Consider the following 25031-nt stretch of genomic DNA (forward strand, 5'->3'; position numbering starts at 1 on the left):
TAGAAAGAGGGACTTGATATCAGCCTTCAATTACTTTATTTTATCCTTTTGATATTTTTTTATTGTGTAAGGTGCTATTGCTAGTTGCAAAAAAAGATGACTGCAGTCAATCTTCATAGCAGCAAGTCACTTATATTTTTAGTGCTGCAGTCAATGGGCAGGAAAATCTCTGAAGCTTCAAACTGTAGAAGTCTGTAAGATACCGTGCGGTGTAGACTTCACAGCCACGTGGGGCTGTGACCTACTGTAAGCAGAGATTCACATACTCCTAATATGTGTGGTAGCTATCAGGAATGGGAAAAGAAGCCTTGTAGTTCAACACTTTAGTTCTTCGGAATTCAGTCATCAGAACAACCGTAGAGTATGTTCTTAGACCCAAAATTCAACAGAGTTGCTGCTGTACAACGGTGCAATGGTGTCCCTCCCTCTTGCAGCCTCTTAGTGTATCACCACACCTGACACCACAATGCAATATGTGCTTTTTTGTTCCTTTTTGGGTGTGCTTGGTGTTACTTTGGCTTTGCTGTAATTCCATCAGCTGCAGTGGGTTCACTGTGAACCTGAGATCAGGATCAGACCTTTAAGACCTGTCAGAAACTGCATGTCCTGTATTGCAGAAACTAGGGAGATATCATTTCAAATGATACCATGCTTCGTTCCTACTGGATATTAAGCTGGTTTTGTGATTTTTCAATCGTGAGAATTATTGACTAAGTGTTATTGTAAAATGTAGCGCTTTCTTTAATATCAGAGAATAAACCAAAAAGTTTGAAATGGTCATCATATCAAGGATCAAGTTAAAATCTCAAGGATAAAAGTTTCTTTAGCAAAACAGTTGCTTAACAAGGACGCTTGGAAATGCTTTACTACTTGTACTGGGCTACTGCCTAGGAAGTCTGCTATGATTTAGGCCAAACTGTGTCAAGAAATTGACTTTTAGGTACATCCTTCATAGAGACTGGATTAGATAGCTCACAGCATAAATAAAATTGTGAATAATGGTGCTGAGCAGCATATCCCACACATGGTAACAAAGAAATGCTGGGCAGTGAGATATTATTACAAACAAAGCAGAAAAATGAGTTTACTCTTCTCTTTGCCCATAGGAGAGGCATTGGTAACTATACATGTAAATTAGAGTTGCCTGAAGAACTCTGTGGGCCATTTCTGCTTTTATTTGCAGAAAGTCCTCAAATACTGGAGTAGAAAAGAGTGACTACAAAGCCAGCCTTTAAACACTGAAATAAGATGACCCCCATGATCCTGGCTCAGTGTGTTGTCAGTTCTGAGAGACACCACTGAAAGCCTAATATGGTTGCAGCAGGTAAAGAAATTAACAGGGGATGTGATAATTAATGCTGATGAGCGTGGCTTTTGTAGGACTTGGGATGTATCAACTAACTCACTGGTGTTTGCTGATGAGATTGGAGTTTTGGTGGGTAAGGGGAACTGAGTTGTTGGGTTTAGGGCATTAGCATTTTACAACAGAAACTCAGTAGTTTACATTTTACATTTTACAGTAGAACTCAGCACAAAGTCCTGTTTTATTGTCTGTCTGATATAAAAGGATAAAACCAGAGTAAAGACCCAGGCAATGGTGATGCAGTGCCATTCCTGATCTCCTACTTTGACTAGAGATATGACCGACAGTTGAAATTAATGCTGCTTCCTAAGTACAAATTATTCCAGACATCTTTCTGCAAAGGGAAAGGCACAGGAATGTTACATCTGTATTGTATTTTCATTACAATGGATTTTTCTAGTTCTCAGATAAACTGGCTTCAGGACACTTCTGGGCACTGGCCCAGGACACCGCATCACTCAGCAGCCTTTGCTGTTTGTGTCCATGCCCTGGGCGCAGACATGTGATGTTAGCTGTGAGAGCTGTGTGCCACCCGCCCCCCCCAAAAAAAAAAAAAAAAAAAAAAGACACAACAGAGTGCAGATAAGAATAATTGGAAAAAAGCTTTGTGGCTGTTTACTTGTTATGCCTTCTCTTTACCTACAGTTTTTTCATCTGTCCCCTTTTATTTCCATCAGTTTTGTGTTTAAGCACTAACCGCCCTGAGCTGCACTTCAGCAGAGATAACAAACAGTGCAGCAAAGGCTAAGAGCAAAGCCCAATAGCAGAAATATTTACGTAGGTGTGTTGACTTTAAACGCTTCTTTCACAGGCACAGCAATATGTTTTCTCCTTTACAAGAATGTTCTGACACACCACGTGTGTGGCATTATCTTGTTTTTTCATTTGTTAACTCTTACTTCCTCTTCCATTTTTATGGTTTTTCAGGCTCACAGGTCTAGTGTAATGGGGAACCTACTGCTGATTTTTATTCTTCTGTAATATTGTTTCATTGGATGTTCTTCATGTACAGTATGCTTTTGAGTAGAAAAATGGAATTAGTGAATGTAACATGAACACTTTAATTTTGCAGTGTTTTCATGTATCCATGTCGAGCACTTTCATGTTCTTTATGCTTCTGACTTGAAAATGGTGCATATGTCATAAGGGGCAAAGTCGGAAGAAATTAAAAGTTTATCTTGATAAATAATGAAAAATATACATAATTTTTTACCCTTATAATCCTGAATAATAAATGCAACAAATTATATTAATCATGGATAGATTTTTTTCCTTTCTTGGGTAAAAGTACTTGTTACAACTACTTGGTACAAGTTGCTAATGAGTTAACATTTGCATTCCATCTTGCACTGTCAGTAGCTGCAGGAAATGCAGGCATAGCTCAAGACATAATTTTACAAAACCTATATACTAACTTTACCAATACTGTACCAAAACTCATAAAGTTCTTGGGTAATACCAGTCAGACCACTCATGACATGATCAAACTCTGGACAAAGCAGCATGTCAAAATGATTAAAATCCTTATAAATGCAATGTGAAATTTCCTCTTAGCTTCATGAGCTGCTGTAGGAGGGGAATACTTGCTGGCTGTCATTGTAAGATGGAAACCATAATTAAGCTACCAGAGTCAGAAGAATGGCAGTAAGATGAACAGTTCACATATTTAATTTTTTCAAAAAGCTAAATAGAATATTTTTACTTTTTTTTCATGAAAATTATAAATAGAAAAAGGAAGGGTTGGTTTTGCTGTTTTTCATTGGGAAGTTAATAATGTTAATTTATTTCCTTTATCATCTCCTTTCTCTTTCTGAGGAGAAAAAGCAAAAAATATTTTTCCCCATCAAAGGAAAATGAGAAATAATTGAAATATTTTTGCTGTTATCGAACATAAAGATTTTGTAAAATCTGTTTTTAAAAAAATAGTTACAGAAAATGTTCTTGAAAATAGTTTTGCCAAGACCCAGCACTTTGAGAGGAAGACCGAGATCTGATCTTCACAGTTTGCTGTTACTCTTTTAACTGGGCCTTATTCTCAGAAACGGGACGGCTTTGCTGTGTGCACGGATTTACATCTGCAATAACCTTTCTGTTTCTCATCTCTGTAATACTCATTACTTCCATACCATGTGTTTGCAAGTTGACTGTACATTTAGAAATTAGGGGTTTAGGATCTTAACTATTGATGTGCCAGATATGTCAAATGTAACGGTATGTCAGCTGCCACTTGACCGTTTTGCAGCCACCTCACAGCTGTAGCTGGTGTCTGAGCTGTGGCTTCAGTTCGACCTGAGTCACTCTGGGGATGCTGTGCTACTTGCTGGGGCAGGTTTCTCTCCTCCCTGAGCATCCCAAACACGTGGACCAATTTGTGGGAAAAGTGACTGCAAGCATTGACCCACTGAGGTTGCATGAAATTTTTAAAGGATGAACAACTCCCTTCGGTGACAGCTTTTGGACTCCTGAAAGTACCTCCAAAGTGGCTGTCTGTGTAGAGCTGAACTGGTTTTGCTGTCCCACCCAGAAAGATGCTTTTGTCCCTTCAGCTCAGTGATGTTTCTTGCCCTGTAAGTAAGCTGACCTACCCACTCTCCGGAAATTAAAGTTCTCCTTTCTCATATCCAGTATAACCTTTACCCCCACTCTATTGATCACTTTTCCCTTCCTGTATCACCCATCCAGCCCAGTGTCAAGGATTTTTCTTGTACAGGTACTGTTCCTTGACTTTTCCCCACCCTTATCCAACCTGCTGCTTCTGTTCCACAGTGCCCCAGAACAGGTTTTTCCAAGAGGATTTTTCAGGGTGTTCCCCTGTCCCCCTTCTCCGAGGTGAGTGCCTTAAAGTTATGCTGCCCCTTTGCTCCAGGAACCCTATAAACAACGGCGAGGGGAGGAGGGGGAAGTCTGTCTTGGTTTAATGCCTTTCTCCAGCAAATCAACCGTAGGAGGTTTCAAACCTAAAATTTATCTCCAGATGCTAGCTATTTGCCAAAAGGCAAATTAGTTAATTATGTAATGAACATGGAGTGCCTCACAAGCAGTTGCACGGGGCTTGGCAGCTCTGCCTTCCAAAGTAAGTGTAATGAATTCCCCTGCAAAACTGGCCCCAACTTGGCCCTGACGCTGCTAATAACAGTTTGGAAGAACCAAATCATAAAAGGATCAGATAAGATCCTTCTTCTGGTTTCTGTTAATATTTCATCTGTTTCTCAACTGTCTTCCCCTCTATTATTTTTTAAACTTTTTTTTTTTTTTAAATAAAAAAAAAAAAAGAAGAGCAGAGTGTAAGTACTCCCAAATTCTTGCAAATGTGACTGCAACGCCCTTGCATTCGTGGAGCTCATATTCAGGGTGCCATCTACTGGCACGCAGGGAATCTATAACGCTATTGGGAATCTTCATGGAGTTGGGGCAGCAAAGGATTTCCACCTGGAAATCCTAAGGGAGCGACTTCTGTAACTTGTACCTTTCCTTTGTATTTTGCAAGATCTCCTTCATATTTGACAGGATCTCACCGTGTGCTACACCAAGACAAGCAAAATCTGGTGGTGGAAATGTTGAGGTTTGGGTTTTTTTCTTTTCTCTTATGGTGGTTCCTGTAATTTTAGTGCCTCAGAAAGTCTCCTTGAAATACTCTGATGTAGGTGAAATAGTTCCAGTTTGGGGAAAAATTAACTAAGGTTCAACGAGATTAGAATAAAAATTTTCAAAAGTCTTTGCAGACTTGTCATTTACTGTTTGTGTTCCTATTTGTGATCCAGGGTATGACTTTGCCACACTATTAAACTTTTTTCTAACACATCATGTACTGACAACACCAGACAGAGACTACCTAATTAAAACTCATAATGCTTACAAGAAGAGATATGTCAGAGCTTTATAGGTGGGAGAATTCAGAAGAAAAATCTGAGAGATGTGCTCCAGCCAAACATTGGATCGGTGACAGAGCCAGTGTTGCTCTCGTCTCTCGAGTCTGATCAGCTCTCCAGCCTGGAGCCTACTGAAAATCTGTTGAGAATTTTGATTTGATACCAACATGAAATACAAAATGGCTTGGCTCTCCAAGTTTAGAAGGAGGAAAAAATCATTTCCTACTTAGAGCTGCTGCAGACCTTACTGCCAAAATGGCAAAGTGTCCCTGTGACATGGGTTTGAGCGGTGACTTCTCTGAAGGGTGGTGAGAGGTGTCTCAGGGAGGGAGAACACACTGTGCTGTCTGCCAAAGGTCCACGGAAAAAGTTTCCTCCAGCGGCGTACACCAGCTCTGGGCAGAAATAGGCACACATACTCCTGAGTGGCAGGAAACGACTTTAGCCTAATTTTTCTCCTCTCTTTCCCTGGTTGAACTTCTGTAGGGATCCTTGAGTAACTAATTCAGTGTGGAAAACAGCCAATGGGTATAAGCTTTACTGTTGCTTTTATTAAAGTTATTGTTCCTATCATGGCACATAAGGTTAAACGTGTAATGGCTAATATTGAAGCACTTCTTTGCATTTCTCTCTTCAGGAGCACTGTGTTTCTTCATATTTACATATGTCTGGCTGTATGAGTTTAAATACTGCTGAAGATATTCAAAAGCCTTCTGGACATTGTCCTGGGCAACCGTCTCTAGGTCGTCCTGCTTGAGAAGGGGGAGGTTGACCAGATAACCTCCAGAGGTCTCTTCCAACCTCAACCATTCTGTGACTGAGTGATGTCTCATTATCATCCTCTACACCTAAGGCAGTTTCCTGGGAGGAATTGATTTATTGAGGCCAGGAGAGGGTGAAGGTGTGAGAGCCATGTCCTTCCACCAGCACAACAGCTGTGGTCCTGCCCAGAGACATGCAGTAGTGCTTGTCACCTCCCTCTCCCACCTCCTCACTGGTACCATATCTTCCTCCGCTCTGGCGCCTTCCTAGAAATGGACTTTATTGAAATCAGGGAATTGCATCTTTTAGAGTCTTCAGAGGTTGGGGAGATGTAGCTAGAAAAAGTTGTGCTTTTCAAACCAATTTGGAAAATGCTGATTTTCAACAGTTTGTATTATAACTGCACTTAAATGGATTTCCATTTGCCTGGCTCCATAGTCAGGAAACCAGCAATTCCAGCTTATATACTATCTCCTCCTTACACATTTGCTCATAGGGTTGCATAGCAATATAAATAGCAAGTTTTCTTGTGACTTCACCCACGATTTACTTATAGTAGTGCCAGGGTGAACTAGTGGGGGAGGAGAACGGAGCAGCAAGTGTTGCACATCACTGCCCTGATGTTTTGTACAGGAAATATAAAGCAACTCTTGATGAAGAATGTTTGGGGGATTAGAATAGCTGGGACAGAGGTTGTTGGGTTGCACTAAGGCCGAGGCAGGAGGCTGACCAGCAGCACTGCTAGGGAAGGAGGTCGTTCCGCACAAGTGTCCCCCAGTCCCTCCAAGGGCTTGAAAGCTGACGTCCTTGGCCATTTGTTCATTTCAAAATCTTCATAATGAACAGAGAAACAAAAATCCCATCTGTGCTGTTGGTAGAATCTTAAAAACGAAAGGAAATTTTATTAGGTCTGGGTTTGAATCTAGGATGCTATCAGGGTTGCAGCGTGGCCCCACAATGCACTTGTAACATGCATGTATCGGACTGCGGAGGTAAGATATGTTAATTGGCTTCACAGCATGTCGCTTTCCTTTGCAAGATTTAAAATGTGTAGTGTGAGCAGGGCCAAAGACAAAGTGTAGTGGCTGCCAGCTGGACGTGGCAGAGGCTTGCAGGGAGATTACACCATAGAGGAGAATGGCTTTTGAGATAAGGATAATCTTTTACACAAACTAACTCTTCCAAGGCAGTTTGGATGGGTGAGTGATAAGGACAATAATAAAACTACAGGCTGACACAGCTGATAGTTATCCTGGTGTTCAAAGATGATCAAGATCTTGCCAGTGAGATAACTCTGCTTCCTCACCTGACTATGATGACATAGAACTGGCATTGACACATTTTTGTATGAAGGGTCCCAAGATTAATGCTCTTATTTTATGTTCTTCAGGTCAACCCAGTAACCATGGAAAGGTCTACAACCTCTGATACGGCCCCTGAAAAGCCTAATCCTTCCCACCACAGCACGGGGGCTGTTCAAATGAGGATCAAAAATGCCAACAGTCACCATGATAGACTGAGCCAAAGCAAATCTATGATTCTGTCTGAGAACATCAAAGTCACTGAGCCTGTAAGTAAAATACTCCTAATATTTTCTGAGTCTTCCAGTTATGTGCAGTTAAGTTACTCATTTCATGATCATCCCTTGTGAGGTGGGGTTTAATGGCACTAATACATTTTTAGGAGTATGGCTAGGAATTGGAATAACAATTTTCCTTCAATGAAAGACCAAATTTGGCTTCAGTGGCTGCAACCATAGCTTCTACTCAGAGCTTCAACTCTTGGGTATTAGCGTACTTAAGAACGTCTGCTGCAGACAATAGTACTTACAGTATCAGGTATATGTCATGATTTCTCAAGAAGGCAAACTTTAAAAGCAGACAAAAGAAAAGAAATAGAAATTACAGCTCTGTAAATAAAGGACAACTTTGTCCATGACAAAAGTAAGTCTTGCTGTAAGAATGAACAAATTCTAAAAAAGCAAACTCTGAAGTTATCTCACTATTTTAATAGTTGACAGAGTTGAAAGAGTTGAGTCATCTTTTATACATTACCATTTTTTTTTAAATTAAATAGTTAGTGGTGAACTCTATTGCCAGTTGCGTCCCTGCCCCTGTACTCCTTCCGAGCTACTAAACAAACTGATTGGTATGAGTCTCCCCTGGTTAATTTTCTTCCGTAATGGTGGCAACTTGCAGCTGAGGCCATATGATGTTGCAAAATTATTTATGCAATGTTAACCACTTCTTGGACTCCAGATCCATTTTGTTCTCTGAGAATGCAAATGAGGGAGAAAACTCTGCTAGCTGGGGACACAGTCCCAGGTCTCAGTCACTTCTCACAGCCATGCCAGCCATTAATTTTTTGTTTTGTTGATGTAATGGATTCCTATGAAATATTCAGCTTTCTAACAAAGTTATTAAATGGAGGAAGCCCACAATAACAGCTGTATTTTCTTCCCTTTTTACTCAAAGTTCAAGCTCAACATTCAGACTTATTTGGAAGTACATTATTTTAATCGTTTATTTCCCTGGTATAGCTTAACTCATTTCACCTTACGTTTCCAGGGAGAAAAATCTGTTTAGATCTTAGCAGCTGATAAGAGACTCATTTACCTTCCATTTAAACTATACTGTTTGCCTCAGACACACTGTACATGTTTCTTCCTTTTTAGCTGACGTGAAATGTTCCTCCATTACAAACCTGAAATGATGCTTATAGTAATTTACTGGCAATACTATAATGTATTATCAGGAAGAACTGTACCTTTGAAAAAGTTTAAAAGTTAAGTATATTTAATGATGCCTAACATATTTTATTGGCTGTGTTTAACAAAAGGCACTAGGCTGCAGTTGTTTTTGACAAGCATGAAAACATCACAGCATGAGACTGCAAAAGGAATTATGTAGAGAAATTACAAGTGATCCATCTCTCAATGAATTATCCACCTCAATAGCCTGCAGAACTCAGCTACCAATTAACACCTACTTTATTACATGTTGGGATGTACTTAATAACTTTCATGTGTTTATGCACTATTACCTTGACTGATGCCTCTTGTACAATTAGGCATAATTGGCATATCAATATGCAAAAGTTAAAAGGATTAACCCTCTTAAAACTAATGAGCATTTCTGTATCCAGCTGCTAAATGAGACAAAATTAGCATTTTTCACTTTTGGGCAGGATTTTATCATGCAGTTTCTCATTGTTGATATTACCTTGTTACATAACTTTAGTTTTGGGGATAGTATGCTGGACTGTTACAGAGCAAGGGCTCTTAAAAGTTAAATTAGACATAAATATTCACTGCTGCATTCCAATAACCATAGCAGGTACAATATATGTTCATTGGCTGAGAGCTGAAAAGTTGCTTTGTGTTACATTTGTTTAGTAGCTAATTATATAAAAGCGGAATTTTACTGAGTATATGTCATTTTACCAAGCAAACTTGGCTCCGGCATAATAGATTGAAAGCTTGCCATGCTACTAATTTCCTTTCTATTTTAATTCTTTTCATCTCTTTTTGCCATGCAGAATTTTCTGACTAGATATTGACAGACTGAAAGTGTTTTGGCGTATTTACTTAAATAAGCCTCTTAAAGTTGTTTGCTAACGCCCAAACTAAAAGCAGAACTCCGAAGGATCCAAATGTTTTCAAAGACGTGCGTTAAATGCAGTGAGATTCAAGTTAAAAGAGCGGTGAAATATCAGTTGCGCGTATTGATTGCACCTGACATGCCTGAATCTGTGCGTGTGACGAGCAGGATTTTGGGGGAAGCAATGGAGGAGAGCAGGCTCTGCCTGCCCAAGTGCCTTGAAAAAGCTGGGTTGAACCAATGTGGTACAGACACACACATATATCCCTGTGGATATATAGATTTATATTTAGTAATCTTGTTTTAAAATTCGTGACGCTCTTTTCCAGCGCACTCGACATACGGTCTTCGCTCTTGTATTTAAAGGTACACGGATCCCCGCTTAAAGATGCATATTCCCAGTATGTTAAGCAAAGCTAATTATTTTGTGTTAGAAGATAAAAAGGATTTATCCTGATCGTTCTAGTTGGAAATTTTCTGTTTTCGACACTCTACCTTTGTTTAGATGATGGATGTAATCTATAAGGTATCCACTGATTGTGCTTATTTTCCATTTTACACAGACTGAATATTTTTGTCCGGTCATTGGAGAGATTCCTCTCTAAAAATTAGAAATAGCTGAATAGGGACTCCATATGACTCTTTCGCAGCCCATATTCGGCATATGCCTTGTACTCTATGTGCTATTAATAAATGGGTCAAATCCTTTTTCCTCAACTTATGCAAAACCTACTGACTTCAGTGGATTAAGGCAATGGGCATTTGGCACATTTTAAACAATTGATAGAAATACGTGTTTCTAAAATGTATGAGGAAAAAAATGAACGCTCCGGACAATAAAGGGCAAAATCCAGGCACAAAACTAGGAAGATGACTGGTGATTTACAGAGAGGAAAATACATAATTTTCTCTAAGGGATTTGTTGTATTCTGAAGCATTTGCTGTGATGCTTGTAAGCACACCTGGGGCTATACTTTTAAAGGTGGACAGATTATTTTCTATAATGTGACAAAGAAGGGTCTGCATCATACATCAGCAGGGCCACATGCACTTGTGCATTTTATAGGAGTGATGATGCAAACACAGAATGCATAAGCTAACTGATGCAAAAGCTCAATGTAGATTCTTGGGGGTTTAGGTTATTTATTTTGATGGAAATGCTTGAGCTTTGTGCAAAGGTTGAAATTGATATTAATGTAGAGTTTAAAGAGCACAAATCATGAAGCCGGACATGGACTGTGGTAAGCAAGGGCTCTTTCTGTGCTTAATGTTAGTGTCTGAACTAGCAATGTAAATGAATATTTGCTATTTTCATCTGTTAAACCCCATGGAAGTGCATTTTGCTTCATTCACAACAACTTCAAACAATGAAATGTCTTTTTTTATTGGTGCCTATATTAAGAAATAGAACCTATTTAGACATTCCAAAATGTTAATGTATTAGAGCTTTTTCTGATTAGGTTACACAAACTGGTGGGTTTATTTATCTCTCTAATACATTATCAGGGAAACGGGAAGCAATCTTCTTTTGTTTCTTACTCCTGTGATCATAGAACAGTTGCCAAAGTTATGGCTAGCCAAAAAGACAGAAATAAAATTGCTAAAAATATAAGCCTTCTGTTTAGCAGAGTTTTTGAGCCATATTTTGAAATTGCAGGGCTTGTACATGTTTACTTCAAATCAAGCTTATAGTCAAGTTTGAGGCTTTGTTTGTATAGATTGTCCTGAAGTAGATCCTGATATTTAATTAAAATGACACTAAATCACATTGAATTGATAAGACTTGGCATCTCAAACAAAGGTAATTGCCCGTATTGGTTTTGTACAAAAATAGAGCTGCTTGGAAAATGTGCAGCCAACACAGACTGTCAACTCCATTTATAGATCAATATGTGAAAACCATTGATCAGGCAGGCATGTGTAACAGTAACACTTTGCATTTATTTGTTGTTTTTATACCATGTTAAGGCTTACAGGATTATCGGCTTCCAAAATATTTTGACTTCCTCGTAAATATGTTATCTGTTTAATGTTAATTACAGACAGTCTCCAGCCCTCTTTTAGAGTATTTTCAGTTTCATTGCTATGGGTACTTTTAGCTGAAAATGGATTATTTCAATCTCTGAGAGATCATCAGAGCTTCTTTTATAGTATAGTTTATTTAGGGAAAGTTTTTAAGGGTTCCTTCTTTTTTCCCCAGTTTATTTTTTTTCCTGGAGGAAAAAAAAAGTCTCGACAAAATATTTCTAAAAGCAGAGAACCTTCTCCTGTCATAGTTGGGTACCCTTGAAGTGGAAGGGGAAATATACTCTCTTTATTGTGTTCTGATAGTGACTGCCCTGGCTTTATTCTCTGCAAATGTAATCATTGCACACTACTACATTATAGATGCCCTTACATTTATCACTGTAAGGATGTAGCTGCGTTCCCTTTAAGGTGTTACACAAACCATATAATAGCACTGGAACAGATGTAGGAAAATGTGAGCTTCCCATGACAAGTGTGATAATTGTTAATAAATGCAAGCTTGTACGTTGTTCACCCCAGATACTTCAGGGTAGGTATGAAAGCAGTGAGTCCATAAACAGTCCAGTTTTACTTCTTGAACATGAATATCATGCCCTTTCCCCCCCCCCCCCCAAAAAAAAAAAAAAAAAAAAAAGCAAAAAATCTGTTGAGTAACATCAGCCGTTCTCCTTTCTGGCACAGGAAATGAGAAGTGAAGTGTGTCATATGCCCCCTTACTGTATTCAAACCGGTTTTGTGCTTTCAAAACTCAGATCTGCTCTCTGGTGTGTGTCATGCTTGCAGATTGACTCATTCGACCCTTGACTTGAGGTTTTCATCCATTTTGGTACGTGCCCCCAACCCCCCTTGCTCCCGACCTGGGGAGCTCTGGCAGCGGGGTCAGGGTGTACGGGGCACTGCTCCCAGGTGTGCCGCTACCTGCTCACCTGCGTTCTACATAGCATAAAGTCCTTTAACTTAGAGACTGAAAGTAGACTACTAAGGCATTAGAATAGTTTAGGGTTCACTTTACCTTCGGTAAGCAATGCAAATTGCCTGACAACACTTTTTCAGGACCAACATTTTGTGTGCAGGCATATTTTCAGGCTGAGAACAAGCCTTTTGTTTTTCTGATTCCCCCCCCCCCCCCCCCTTTTTTTTTCTTCTATATGCCCTGTGAGAAGGTATTTTTTATCATATATTTGCATTATAGCACTTCAACTGAAATAATCTTGGCTAAAAAGGAAGAAGTTAATTTTATTGCTACACTCCCCATTTATTCCTCCTCCAAACATTTTCACTGTACCATTTCAGCTACGTAGCTTGATAGGCAGCTTCATAATGAGATCATAGAAAAAAGAAATAACCGGCACCTATTTCTTCTTAAAAGCGAGGATAAATTCATTTCAGCTCTATTAAGGGAGTGGTGAATGTAACTGGTTTGACTTCCTTGTTAAACCGAACTGAAGTTCAGACGAGATATTATACGAGTCGGAATTGCTGATTTTGACTTTTACTCAGTGTGACAGAAGGGTAGAAGAAAGGTTCAAAAACCTCCAGGTTTTTTTTTTGTGGTTTTTTTTTCTCAATCTTACATTATCTCATGCTGTGAAAATCTTTACTCTATTTACCGAGCACAAATTAGTCTTGCCAAAGGTTCTGAAAGTTTGCTACTTCAGCTTAGATCCTAAAACTTCAAAGAGAGATGCAACTCTACAAATTAGTGCATGTGCTCTGCCACCGTGATTTTAACTTGAACTTGACTAAATTCGTTTATAATTTAGTGCTGATTGAGTGCTGCCATTAATGTACACGGGATACATTTTTTAAAGTTAGTCCTCCTATTACTAATTTGAATAAAAAACTCTAACCTTGTTAGCATCTGGACTTATTTTCATAATAACAACCCCTTCAGAACCTACGAAGTAATGAATAATTGACAACAAATGAAATGTTTTGATAGTTGTCGGCACAAAGCATGTTTAATGTTTTGTGTTGCTTCCTAGCTAATTATGTAGATGACACATTTGTCAGACCTTGACTGCCATTAGAAACGTGTTTCCAGAGGGGAGAAAAACAGGCTATTCATAGAGTAATTAACTAGAATGCTCAATGACCTGTGAGAGATTCAAATGGCTGCCAGTTCAGACATTGTTTTGTTACAGAAGCAGAGGGGTAATTAAAATTCCAAATTACAGTGCTATGATGAAGCATTTGTTTGTTGACAGTATACTCTTACTCTAGTTTGTTAATTCTTTTTTAAATTGCTTCTAATCCATTTTATAGCTTTAGGAGTTCCGTCTTTGAATTTACTGACAACTAATATTATGGTAAATGGTTCTTCGGCAGAGCACTGCGGGCTTGGCAGTTCCATGGGAGCACAAGGTGGGTGGGATGGAATCGCTGCTCTCTCCCCAAACTGACACACCATGTGCTGTCATCGAGACGCGGCTAACGCGGCACATCTTGTGAAATGATATGTTCATAATTCCGCGTTAGGGAAGATGTCTAGTTAGGGGAGGAAACGGTTCAGGGAAAGTAATCATAATCAAACAAATTGAGGAAGGTGTCCTGAAACGTTAGAGGAAAGAGCCCTGACGTGGTGGGGGTGAGGGTGGCGGTGGGTCAGGTGGGCACTTCGGGGGGCCGGGGTCTGCTCAGGGACGGGGAATCAGAGGACAGTCGTCTGCAGGAAGAAGCCAAGCACAAAATCTGAAGAACGGGGTTTTTCACAAGACCTTCGCCATCGCCCTTGGTGGGCGGTCACGGCTGTGGCAGCTAGGGTGCCTTGCCTCCTGCAAACGGGGACTCTCGGCGGGTCCCAAGTGTTCGAGTTCTCTAAACAATGACTTAAACGCGAGGCCGAGCGCAATACTTATTTACTTTGCCAAAAGTGAGAATCTGGTTCTGTTAAAGGGATCTGACAGGAGTAACATGGTGCGTGATGCAGGGGAGCTGACAGCGGCATGGAGTGAGCGCCGATTATCCCGGAGACACTGTCAGCCAGGATTGATTTCCACTTTCTCCGTTTATGTAACGGTTCCTGTAATACAGCTGACCCCAAATCACGTTACCTTGTCATTTCTCTGCATGGATCAAGAAGAGATGAGCTGAAAATAGCTAGGCACTGACCTTGAACTTGCCGGAGAAGTGCGAAGTGACAGGGCGATCTGCAGCGCGCGGTGCCCGCACAAAGGCGCGGGGGCTGCGCTGCAGCTGCGGCAGCACAAGGGGGCAGAGCAGCACTAGAGATCACAGGTGAGGCAGCTGATGCTACAGCAGCGCAACCCCACGCCAAGTGCCTTGCCTTTTTTTTTTTTTGTTGTTTTTCTCCCCCCCCACCACTTTTTCCTTTCTTTTTCCTCCCTTTTCTATTTTTTTTTTTAATTTTGTTCTTTTCCCCCCTTTAAAAACTGGGGCGATGCTAGCTAGAAGCTCCAAAACATTGACGTTCCTCATCATCCATCTATTTTCAATAGAATTATTTGAAGCACTGCTTAATATAGAAATACCTTCCAAACTGAATGCATTGCCAGGAAGTTTTGCATCCTGTCTGTGGATAGCTCCCCATTGTTTTCCTGGCATCTAGTGAAAGAATGAAACATTTGTATTATCATTAATAGAGTTGTCTACAATTTGGGGGGTGTTTGACAAGATCAATACATTCTTCAAAGCCTGCAAATCCCTTTGAATTTCATAGAAAGCATGGTGTAAATACTTGAAAAATATTTTTAAGCCAATAGGACAAACTAAAAAAGGGTGAAAAAATTAAAGGTGTTTCATTTTTCTTCAGATGTGACATTTCTCTCTGTTGCACCGTGTATCTCTAAGGGGGAAAAAAAAAAGAAAACTTGGTTGTGAACGTATTATTTAATATGCCATCTAAAAAAACATGCTTCACTTCTTTTGTTTCATATTTTCATCTGTGCTTGCCTCTTACCAGCCCTTTTTGTCTCTGATGCTGGCAGTAGCTGTGGAGATACGAGATACCAGTGATGGCTCTTCTCAAAGATCTGGTGCTTTGGGGTATCACCGCTTGATGTGAGAGCTGGGGGCAGGACTGGGAACCTTGTACTCACTCTTTAAGATGTCTGGCCAAAGTTCCCACCTTCGTTGAGTGGCACCAAGGCATGGGTGCCTTCTGGAAAGGCGACGATGGGGAAGTCCAGCCCAGACCCCACTCTTCTGCCTAACCAGTTGATGGTTCCCTTAAAACCTGATCCTTTCCCTCAAGGGAATACCAGATGCTGTGGCGCAGGCAGGTTTAAGCACTCTTCCCTTCAATCTAATGCTACCTACTGTTCATTTACCCTGTTAAGTATCTTTGGAAAAGCAAAATATTATTCCATTTTTTCCAGCCATTAATTCCTTTTTTTCTTCAAGACATTTAGAGGAGTAAACCATGGCTTTCCAAACTGTAAAGCAGATAAAGAAACACTCAAAAAATATCTTTGAGGGTAGGGTTAGCAGTTCTTCAGAAAACACAGGGAAATACAAGGGCTAAATACGAGTGTCTTCTGAAATTATTGGTTTTACTGTAATCCATAGAATAACAGTGGAGATTTATGCTAATATCAATTTTTGGCCACCTCACATAAGATGCGATGTCTTCTTTAAGAGCAGAGTACAGGTGCAGACTGAGGTTACCATTTCTCAGTGGTAACTGGTGACTGGGGCTGTGTAACCAAGAGTTTAGAAGGAAAAAGTAACACACACCCCCTCCCCCTCGTTCTTTCTAGCAAAAATGCAAAAAAAATGATGAGTTTGATGTAAATGAGGTGAACTGTAAAAACTCCAAACACTTCTCTGCATTATCTTAGCTTGTTCAAAGCTAAAGGACAATCATGGGGTTGGACCAAGCGTTTGTACTTTGAAATTTGTTTGTTTCAAAACTCTGCAAAACATAGCCTTAGGGCTGTCCTGCTAAGGCGGCTGCGCAGAGTACAAAAACCTGCACGTGAGGTTTTAACTAGCCAGAACCCCCCAACAGTATTATTTTCTGTAATTTAACATATAATTCGTTTTCCAATGATCGCGGTGCTTTTGTATCATCATTATTTCATAGTCCATTCCACATTTCCTTGTGTTTTTAGCCAGCAGGAGAAATTTATTTCCTGCCTCTGTTCTAAATGTGCTTCTCAGCCTTCTAAGTTTTCTATTTTCTCCTGTAAAGGGTGGCACTGAAATATATAGTCATGTTAATGACACCGATGTTACTACCCCGATGCGAAATGTCCCAACACACTATAAAGCTACACCTCTGCTTCAGGGAAGGGATAGCAACATGCCATGGTGTCAGAAAGATAATATTTTGTGTATGTAATATTTCACTTGGCCTCTGTGATAGCCTTCTGTTGTATTTATGTATTGCAACCGAGCGGAGAAGAAGCTGGACTGGAATTGGTTGTGTTTCCCTGTTCCCAGCTTGGACATCAGCCTGCCAAGAGATTTTTAGTCATTTCTTCTGATTCTCTACCTGTGAAATGGGACTGAGGATGATGCACGTTCCTCTGCACACATTACAGTCTGCCTCAGAGCTGGGTCGACTGTTACGTTTCAATCATGCTCATTACATAGGTGATTCTATTCTCATCATATTAACTCCATTAATTGAAATATGATTATTCCACAATTATGCTAGTGTAACTGAGAGGGCAACTTGGCCCCAGGTCCTGTACGTCTTTCTTATCTATATACTCTGTACTTAACTCTTTCACTATTTTTCTTAGAAAAAAAGTCTTGTTTTGGCTTCATCATTAATCTGTTCTGTTCCCTTGATTCTGTACCCACGTGCTTTTAGCAGCATTAGGTTTCTCCGAGAGCTTTCATGTTTTATAGTGTATATTTGAAAAACTGTGCTTAAAAGTATTGTTTAAAAGAGTCTCTTTGGCAATATGTGTCAGTGCACACTGTGACAAGGAACATAAGCTGTGGAATTATATTCCTCTTACTCTATTAAGTACTGTATTATGGCTAAATTATGGCATCTAACATGTTTCCTTTCAAAATGCCGTAAGATTTGAAATATGTAGGTACTGAAACTGAGATAATATCAAACTTCCCATAGCTAGTCTTGGGCACCTGACCTGCACAGTTTCCCACAGGGGAAAAGTAAGCTCCATTTCTTTACATTTCCAATGAGAAGGGACATGTGTCTCCTTGCATTGAGTTACATTATATCACATCATGTGACACAAAGTGACCCGATGCAACATGACAGGAGAGGTAAAGAACCAGGGTGATTTTTTTTTGTTGTTTTATTACTGCAGTGAAATAATTACACTACCGATGCAATGAAATGGAGATCAAATTATTTTGCCCATGCCCTAAATACATGTGCTATTGCACAATATACAGACATGCTTACTAAATGTTGTTTAATGCAATGAGATGAGGTTTTAAAACAGACAGTGGAGTGTCCTTGTTAGGCAATGTGCCTATTCTTAGACAAATAGTTGACAGCAGCATTCTCCTGCCCTAAATCAGATCAAATTCCCTTTGAAGTCAGCCTTTTTTTTTTTTTCTTTTCTTTTTTTTTTTTTTTCTTCAAGATCTGATCCAATCACGTTAACATGGTAATATTCTATTTTCTGTTTGATTTCTTGTTTGGTGAGGTTCATAGCCTTAATGGAAATAGGTCTTGATCATCTCTGATTTTGTGTTTAGGGGTGTGCATGCATGCACACACAGCCACAGCAAGGACTGAAACCTGCCCCTTCAAAGCATCCAAGGTCCTACAACCCGAGAGAAAGAAGGACCTTCATTTTTCAGTATACAGCCTGTGGGGGGGAAAAAAATATTTTTTTTCTTTGTATTTCAGAGACCAATACTACTAATTTTTGTTTGTTATTTTAGGACAGTACTGAATATGTCTAAACTTTAGAAACAGTTATGCCTTTCTTTTCATGACTATGGACTGAGCTGCCACACAGCCTGAGAGTGACAGTAAAAAGTTGCATTTAAGAGTACAGCCAAAACACAAATAAAGCAAAAAAATAAAAAATAAAAAAATGTTTTGTCCTTTCCAATTGCCGAATCTTCCCCCGGTTTTCGAATCAAATATGAAAAATTGTGAAATACCCTGTCCCATTTTCCCTTACTTCCCTCCACCCCCCAGAGCTCTACAAGAAAGATTGGTTTCCTGGATATCTCATCCGTGGCCAGAACTGGAAGTACTGCAGCTGTGATGAGCGAATCTGTTCTCATGACATCTGTAGCCCCAAGGCAGGTAGAAAACCCAGACAAGCATCCAAACTTTTGTGTGTTTATTTGGACCAAACCTGGGGTTTGGACCAACTGAGCATCACATCAGCAGTTCTGTCATCCTTAAGAGCTCATTCTTCTTGCTTGTGATCCTGAAGTCAGACTCTTACTTTATAACCTCATTACACAGAAAAACAATGTTTAAAAATTAAAGTGCCAGGTGCCAACTCTTTTCAGTAGTTGGCTACTTCAACTTTGAGCTTTCCATTTTTTATCAGCAAATGATAAACTGAAAATTCAGTGTTCCCAGTTTAGATCTTTCTCAAAATTAAAGTGTAAATCTAAAGTGGCCACCTGTAAGCACTAAAACCTGAAGACATTTGGACACAAGTTAAACAAATTGTTTAAAAAACTGCCAATTGGTTGCATCAGGTTTTAAGAATGACTATGCAGGGAAGATCCAAAATTTGTGTTTTAACATTTTCAGACCTGATTTTCTTTTTTTTTTTTCTTTTTGAGGAGTGATTTTATTTAATTTTAATCAAGAAATATAAGAGCTCAGAAAAGAATTACCATGACTAGATCAGCTGTTGCAGGAGAATAAGGCTGACAGCACCATGCAAATCTCAAAAGCCTGGGAAAGGCTGGGGCGATGGGCTGGTGATCATTTAAAGCCCAGACCAAGCAGTGAGGTGACGTGGACACAGGTGGGCCATGAGGGATGGGGTGGGACAGGTGAATTTGCTGCAGCTGTGTGAGCTGAGGGCCCTGCTGGAGGAAGGGTGGTGCTCCTGCTCTGCAGGGTTGGTGCTTTGCTGGCAGCCTGGGAAAAAGCTCCTCATTCATCCTGGGGTTTAGCTGGAAGCTCTGCAGCCCACTTCCAGGTAGGTGCAGACTTTGACAGGCTGTGGTTTGTAGAAAATCTTTAACTGTGCCAAATTTCACTGGAATTCCTAATCTTTCAGTCTTGTGGGTCTTATGGTTTTTACCATGATCTAAGCAAGAAAGGAACCCTAGAATGTTCTGAGCATGTTATGTGCTCGTGCACCACCAGTTCCTTAAAAACTGCCATTGCTTTCCACAAATCTCTTTCGGGTTGTTGTGGGTTTTTTAAATTTTTCTTTTTTTTTTTTTTTTTACATAAATTCTTTAATGCCTTTATGGCAGATGAGCCTAATTACATGAAAGTTTACCTTTAAAATACTTTCCATTTATCACAGTTTCCTTACCTAGAAAATCCCAACGCAGCCACTGCTAATGTTTGATAAGATTTGTACCTGGTAGATTCTAAATTACATTAATGCATAAAGCCGGCAATGCCAGGCTCCCTATTGTTACAGTTATTAAAGCTGTAACTGAAATGATATCTTTCATATTGATCTTCAGCTAGCAGCTCTTATCCAGAAGCTTTGTTTCACATTAAAGTCACTAATGATTGTCTCCACAAAATGAGCAGCTTAATAGTTAGAAAAAGTTAAATGGAAAGAAGAAAAAAAACTTTGATAGCCACCTTTGATAGCTCTTCATTCCAACATCTCTCATAGCCACAAAGTGCAAGCCAAGCATTAATAGACGTTTTAATAAAATGACTTAAAAGAAATCAATGGGATTTCTCACGAAGCCTAATTTCCAGCAAGTTATATTATTTAAATGTTTGTAGTCCTTCTGAACAGCTCTTGTCCTACCATACCTGCCAGAGTTTTTCCTGGAATTTCTCAGTGTATCTTCCTAGGACTTTCACTTCTTATTTTCAGAGCCCTGGTTTTGATGTATTACCTTATTGATTTTTTTTTTTTGCTTGTTTTGGTTTTTTGGGTTTGGTTTTTTTTTTTGGTTTGGTGGGGTTTTTTGGGGTGTTTTTTTGGTTTTTTTTGAAAATGGAGAAAATATAAATTCTGTATTCTACTGAGGCTGGCAAAATGTCCTGCCAGCACAGAGGCAAGAGCAAAGTGTCAGTTTGTGGGGTGGAGGGGGCAGTCTGGTTAGATGTATACCAACTAAAAGCCTTTTGGAGCAGTCACAGGTATTTTAGTTCCCTCCTGGACTATAAAGAGTCTTTTGCTTTCCTTACCTTCAGGTGAAAATGGTATATCCTACTGGTACAGCTCCCCAGCCACAGCTGTGATAAACATACCTGCAAGGCTCTGGGTGAAGGGAACATCATTGCACTTGGGCTTTTTTCCTGGGACTTTTGGGTGGATTTTCTGTTAGTTTTTAGTTGGCTTGTTTGTTTTGGCTTAGGGTGAGGAGCAGCTGCTGGATTTCTTTTTCTATTTAACTAGATTATCTCCACCCACCCCCTAGTTTGTCTATGACAGAGTGCTGCATAGGTGTTTTCCATGAGCTCGTCTAGTCTAAGTGCAGAAATACATGAAATTTTTATGTTCTCTGAGCTTGTTTGTTGTACTTTATAAATGATATATATCTGTTTAAAGACTGATATGAAAAGGGAGGGATTTTTGTGGGTTTTTTGTTTTGGGTTTTTTTTTTCCAGCAGCAAACCCACAAATCGTTTTACTTGGGAAAATCAGGTCATATTTATTCTTTTACATAAACAGAGGCATGCTATGCTGGCAAGGTAGCATGTAAGGTATCCAATGATTTTGCACTACTATAAACTGTAGTTCAACAGAGGTGATACCCTAGATATTCACTGTGGGGTGGCTTTTCCCCGATAAGCTCTAGTCAGTCCACAGTAATGATTAAATCAAATACTCCAGACGTTAGATGTTCATATAAGAAATCATGGGGGTGGAAAGGGAGAGGAAAGAGAATAATGTTGAGAAAAAAATTCCCGCAAACCCACCACAAAACAACAGAAAGGAATAGACTGTGCACAGGTCCACAGCTACAAAACATTTCCCTCATCTCGCAATATCATGTGAGTCCTCAGTCCTTATTTCTGCTGCGTTTTTCCCAGCCTCCAGTGGAAGAGCCTGGATTAAGCTAATGCACGGACATGTTTTGGCCGCTTATTATTTATTACAATTTTAGTTCCAGGTTTCAAAAACAATTAGGGAAACTGCTTAATAGGAAAATGACTCTAATTACTTGTTAATTGAGGTTATCTGCTTCACATTATTCAAAACGTAAATTGTGTTGACACTTGTACCCAGATATGATTACTTAATAAACAGACTGAAAATGCATCGTGAATGCACACACCCCCTAAAAAGAGGCATGTTATTTTTCAACTCTGGTTTGCTCATCTGAAAGATGTTAAGAGATATATATATATAATTTGCATTAAGCTCAGTTGTAGCATGTTAGTTCAAAAATATAAATTATATGCTTCAGATAATGAAAAGATGAAGTACTGAAATTTCAAAGTGAAAGGGTTTGTTAGGCTTACATAGAACATGTTCAGCTAAGGTTTACACAAAATAAGAAACAGGGTCTCAAAGTATGGTGCTGCCTCCTGAATAAATAATTTCGCTGATAAATCAAGTATCTGGATCCAAACAAAATACCCAAGTTAATACTTGTCATATTTATTCTTGTGTTTGATTTTGGGGATCTAAAAAAGAGGAAGAATGTTAGTGTTTTGGTGGTTTTTTAATTATTTTAAATAAACTCATCTGGGGATGACAGAGACGGGGTTCTGAACAAGGTTATGTTTTCTAGAACAAGGTAATTCTGTGTGTGAGAATAATGTGTAAGGAAAAGAAGATAATTTGTTTTTAGTGTGCTCTGGGACCTCTACATTTTTACAGAAATGTACAATCCCTGTTTTTTAAAAAACATTGGGACACAAATTAGATTTCCTAGTAACTGAATGGCTAATGACATCTAAGACCATGGCTTCATACAATGGAAACATGTATATTTATAAAGTATTGGGGGGTTGGGTTTTTTTTAATTCCCCCCCCCCCCCCCAAATGTAGAATGCAAACATTGTCGTTTCCTTAGAAAAACAAAAATGTTCATTACAAAAAAAAACCCCAAACAGTAAGGAAAGATGAAAAGTAACATTTTTGTTCTAAAGACATAACTAGCAAATCTGTTGACGCAAGAGAGGTTCCACTTGTGTTTCACCTTGAAATTTCCCAGTTTTAACTGAAAGGTCTTGGTCCAGAGAGAGATGCTGTGATTTCAGCATTGGGGTCCATTTCTGGGCCTTAGACCCAGGACTATCAATTGCTGAGGCATTTTTGGAATTGTAAACTCCACAGTGGTCAGGCAAGGAAAGGGGGAAAGTAGGAAAATGATGGAGAGTGGAAAAAAGTTAATCCTTTGGATGAGAGGGGGTGGATTGCACACGTCACAGGATTATTTCTTTCTTAATATGCGAGCATAAGTCTTCCACCTTGAATTTTTGGACTTGTATTTTCCTTAGCTAAATAGTATTTTGAGGCACTTTCTACAGAAATACTATTACTCTCTTCTACTTCAGATTTTGCCGAGAAACGAGGGAAAGTTGCAAAGCCCACAAGCATGGAAGTTTTAGAGCTGTGTTTGTGTCCATTAATTTTCTCTTCTATGATATTTTCCCATTTTCACTCTGTTTGACATTGAGCCTGAGCTTTGTTCCTGACTTGTAGCCTATGGCAGTGGAACGGGGAGATGAGACATCACGGAGATGTAAAGCACACATAAAAAGAGAAGATGTGTAAAAACTGAAATGACATGGCAGCTGAAGCAGCTTGTTGCTCAGCTTGGTTGCATGTTTGAGTGGAGAAAGCGAGGTAAATTGTGATATGTAAGAGAATAACACTCGACAGGGTGTATGGTTGTAAGGTATATGGATGCTCAATCATGTGGTGAGGCAGAAGGCTAAAGGACAAGCGCCTTCAGTATCTGCACAGTCTGTAGATATCCATATGACCTACAAAACAGAGGGTGTTAGGCTCAGAAAAATATCACTTACAGAGCATATGCAAGCAATTTTAAGAAAAGAAAAGCCCATCTACGCCATCTGACTACCTTTTAATCTTCCAGTAATTATTAAATAATAAAGTTTAGGTTAAAAATTCACTATCACACGCTTTTATGTGCATTTGCACCGCAAATGGATGAATTCTCACAGCAGCCATATGCAAACAGCCATTTCCACTTCCCACTGGTTATACTTAAGCACCTATTAGACGTACACGTGCCTTTATGCTAATTTTTCTGAACATTTACAACAACTGCTATATCTGTGCCTGGGTGGGTTTTGTGTAATGGATCTGATGATCTTCAAATCTGGAATAGGATTATTTTTTTTTTAGGTCAGTCTTCATTTAACAGCATTTTGGCTATTTGAGCTGGGAAGAGAACAGTCCTTTGTATACCGGCATTAGAATGTTTTAAGATGTTTATTCAGAGCATTGTTTAAATTTTGATACTTCTAGAGCCACACAGAAAATAGTTTGCAAATCAGTTTCTATGGCAATGTGTAATAAATTGCTGAAAAGAATTATAATTTAAGCAAATTTATCTTCCATTGTGTTCCAGTTTAACACACACACATGCTTCAACCTGCAAGAAGATATAAACAGATATTTTAAAAATCAGTATGACGCAGTATGCCAGCTTACCTCTGCCTTTCTAATTGTATGTGCACCTGTATAAATGAGACAAATTATCTCATCTTTGATCTGGCGACTTTCCTTACAGGTAAAGAGTTGATTGTATAAAATGCAGTGCACTACAAAATTAACTTCATTATTTTAGCTTGTGGAAATTCTAGAAAGACCAAACCTACTGGAATCTACAAGACAACGTGCTGTGCATCCACCATTTTATATATCTATAGTAACTGACTCTAGGTAGTGACAAACTGAGATGTATTGAATAATTGACTGTTTTTTTTTTAATGGTACCCGGTATAGAGAGGCCCTTTACACAGTGTAAAGCAGCTAGATGCTAAATAGTGTACAAAATCTTCCCTGTAATAAACTTCACCCCAAATATTGTATCGCTGAGGAGAATCCTGCAAGCACTGCAATGCTGGACCCAAGCAACGCTTTTACTGTGTCCTGGACTTTTCCAAATTCTTTAAGTTCTGAAGTCTGTGCACAGGAAGAATTTCAAGAGTCTTGTTTTATCTCTAATTTTAAAAGCTTAGTGCTGTGCTCTGACAGGTACACTGTTAAGATGATGCAGCTGTCAATAGTGATGCAGGAAAAATGAAGAACAGTCAATAAATATTTGGGGGGGTGTGGATTTTTGGTGTTTGTCTTGTTTGGTTTTGGTTGTGGGTTTTTTTTTTTTTTTAAACCATGCATAATTTGCATACTAGAAACT

General features: G+C 39.3%; 1 protein-coding gene across 4 annotated transcripts in view; it reads left to right on the top strand.

Moving 5' to 3' along the window:
- The window catches only part of ARHGAP15 (Rho GTPase activating protein 15), a 332925-nt gene that overhangs the window by 9759 nt on the left and 298135 nt on the right, over positions 1-25031 (top strand). For all 4 annotated transcript variants that reach the window (XM_055719343.1, XM_055719344.1, XM_055719341.1 and 1 more), the window contains one exon: positions 7385-7564. In XM_055719343.1, the coding sequence (XP_055575318.1) occupies positions 7400-7564 (165 nt within the window). In that variant the 5' untranslated portion in view covers positions 7385-7399. The remainder of the gene's footprint in view (positions 1-7384; positions 7565-25031) is intronic.

The sequence above is a fragment of the Falco cherrug genome, chromosome 8 (genome assembly GCF_023634085.1).
Source record: "Falco cherrug isolate bFalChe1 chromosome 8, bFalChe1.pri, whole genome shotgun sequence".
Lineage (NCBI taxonomy): Eukaryota > Metazoa > Chordata > Aves > Falconiformes > Falconidae > Falco > Falco cherrug.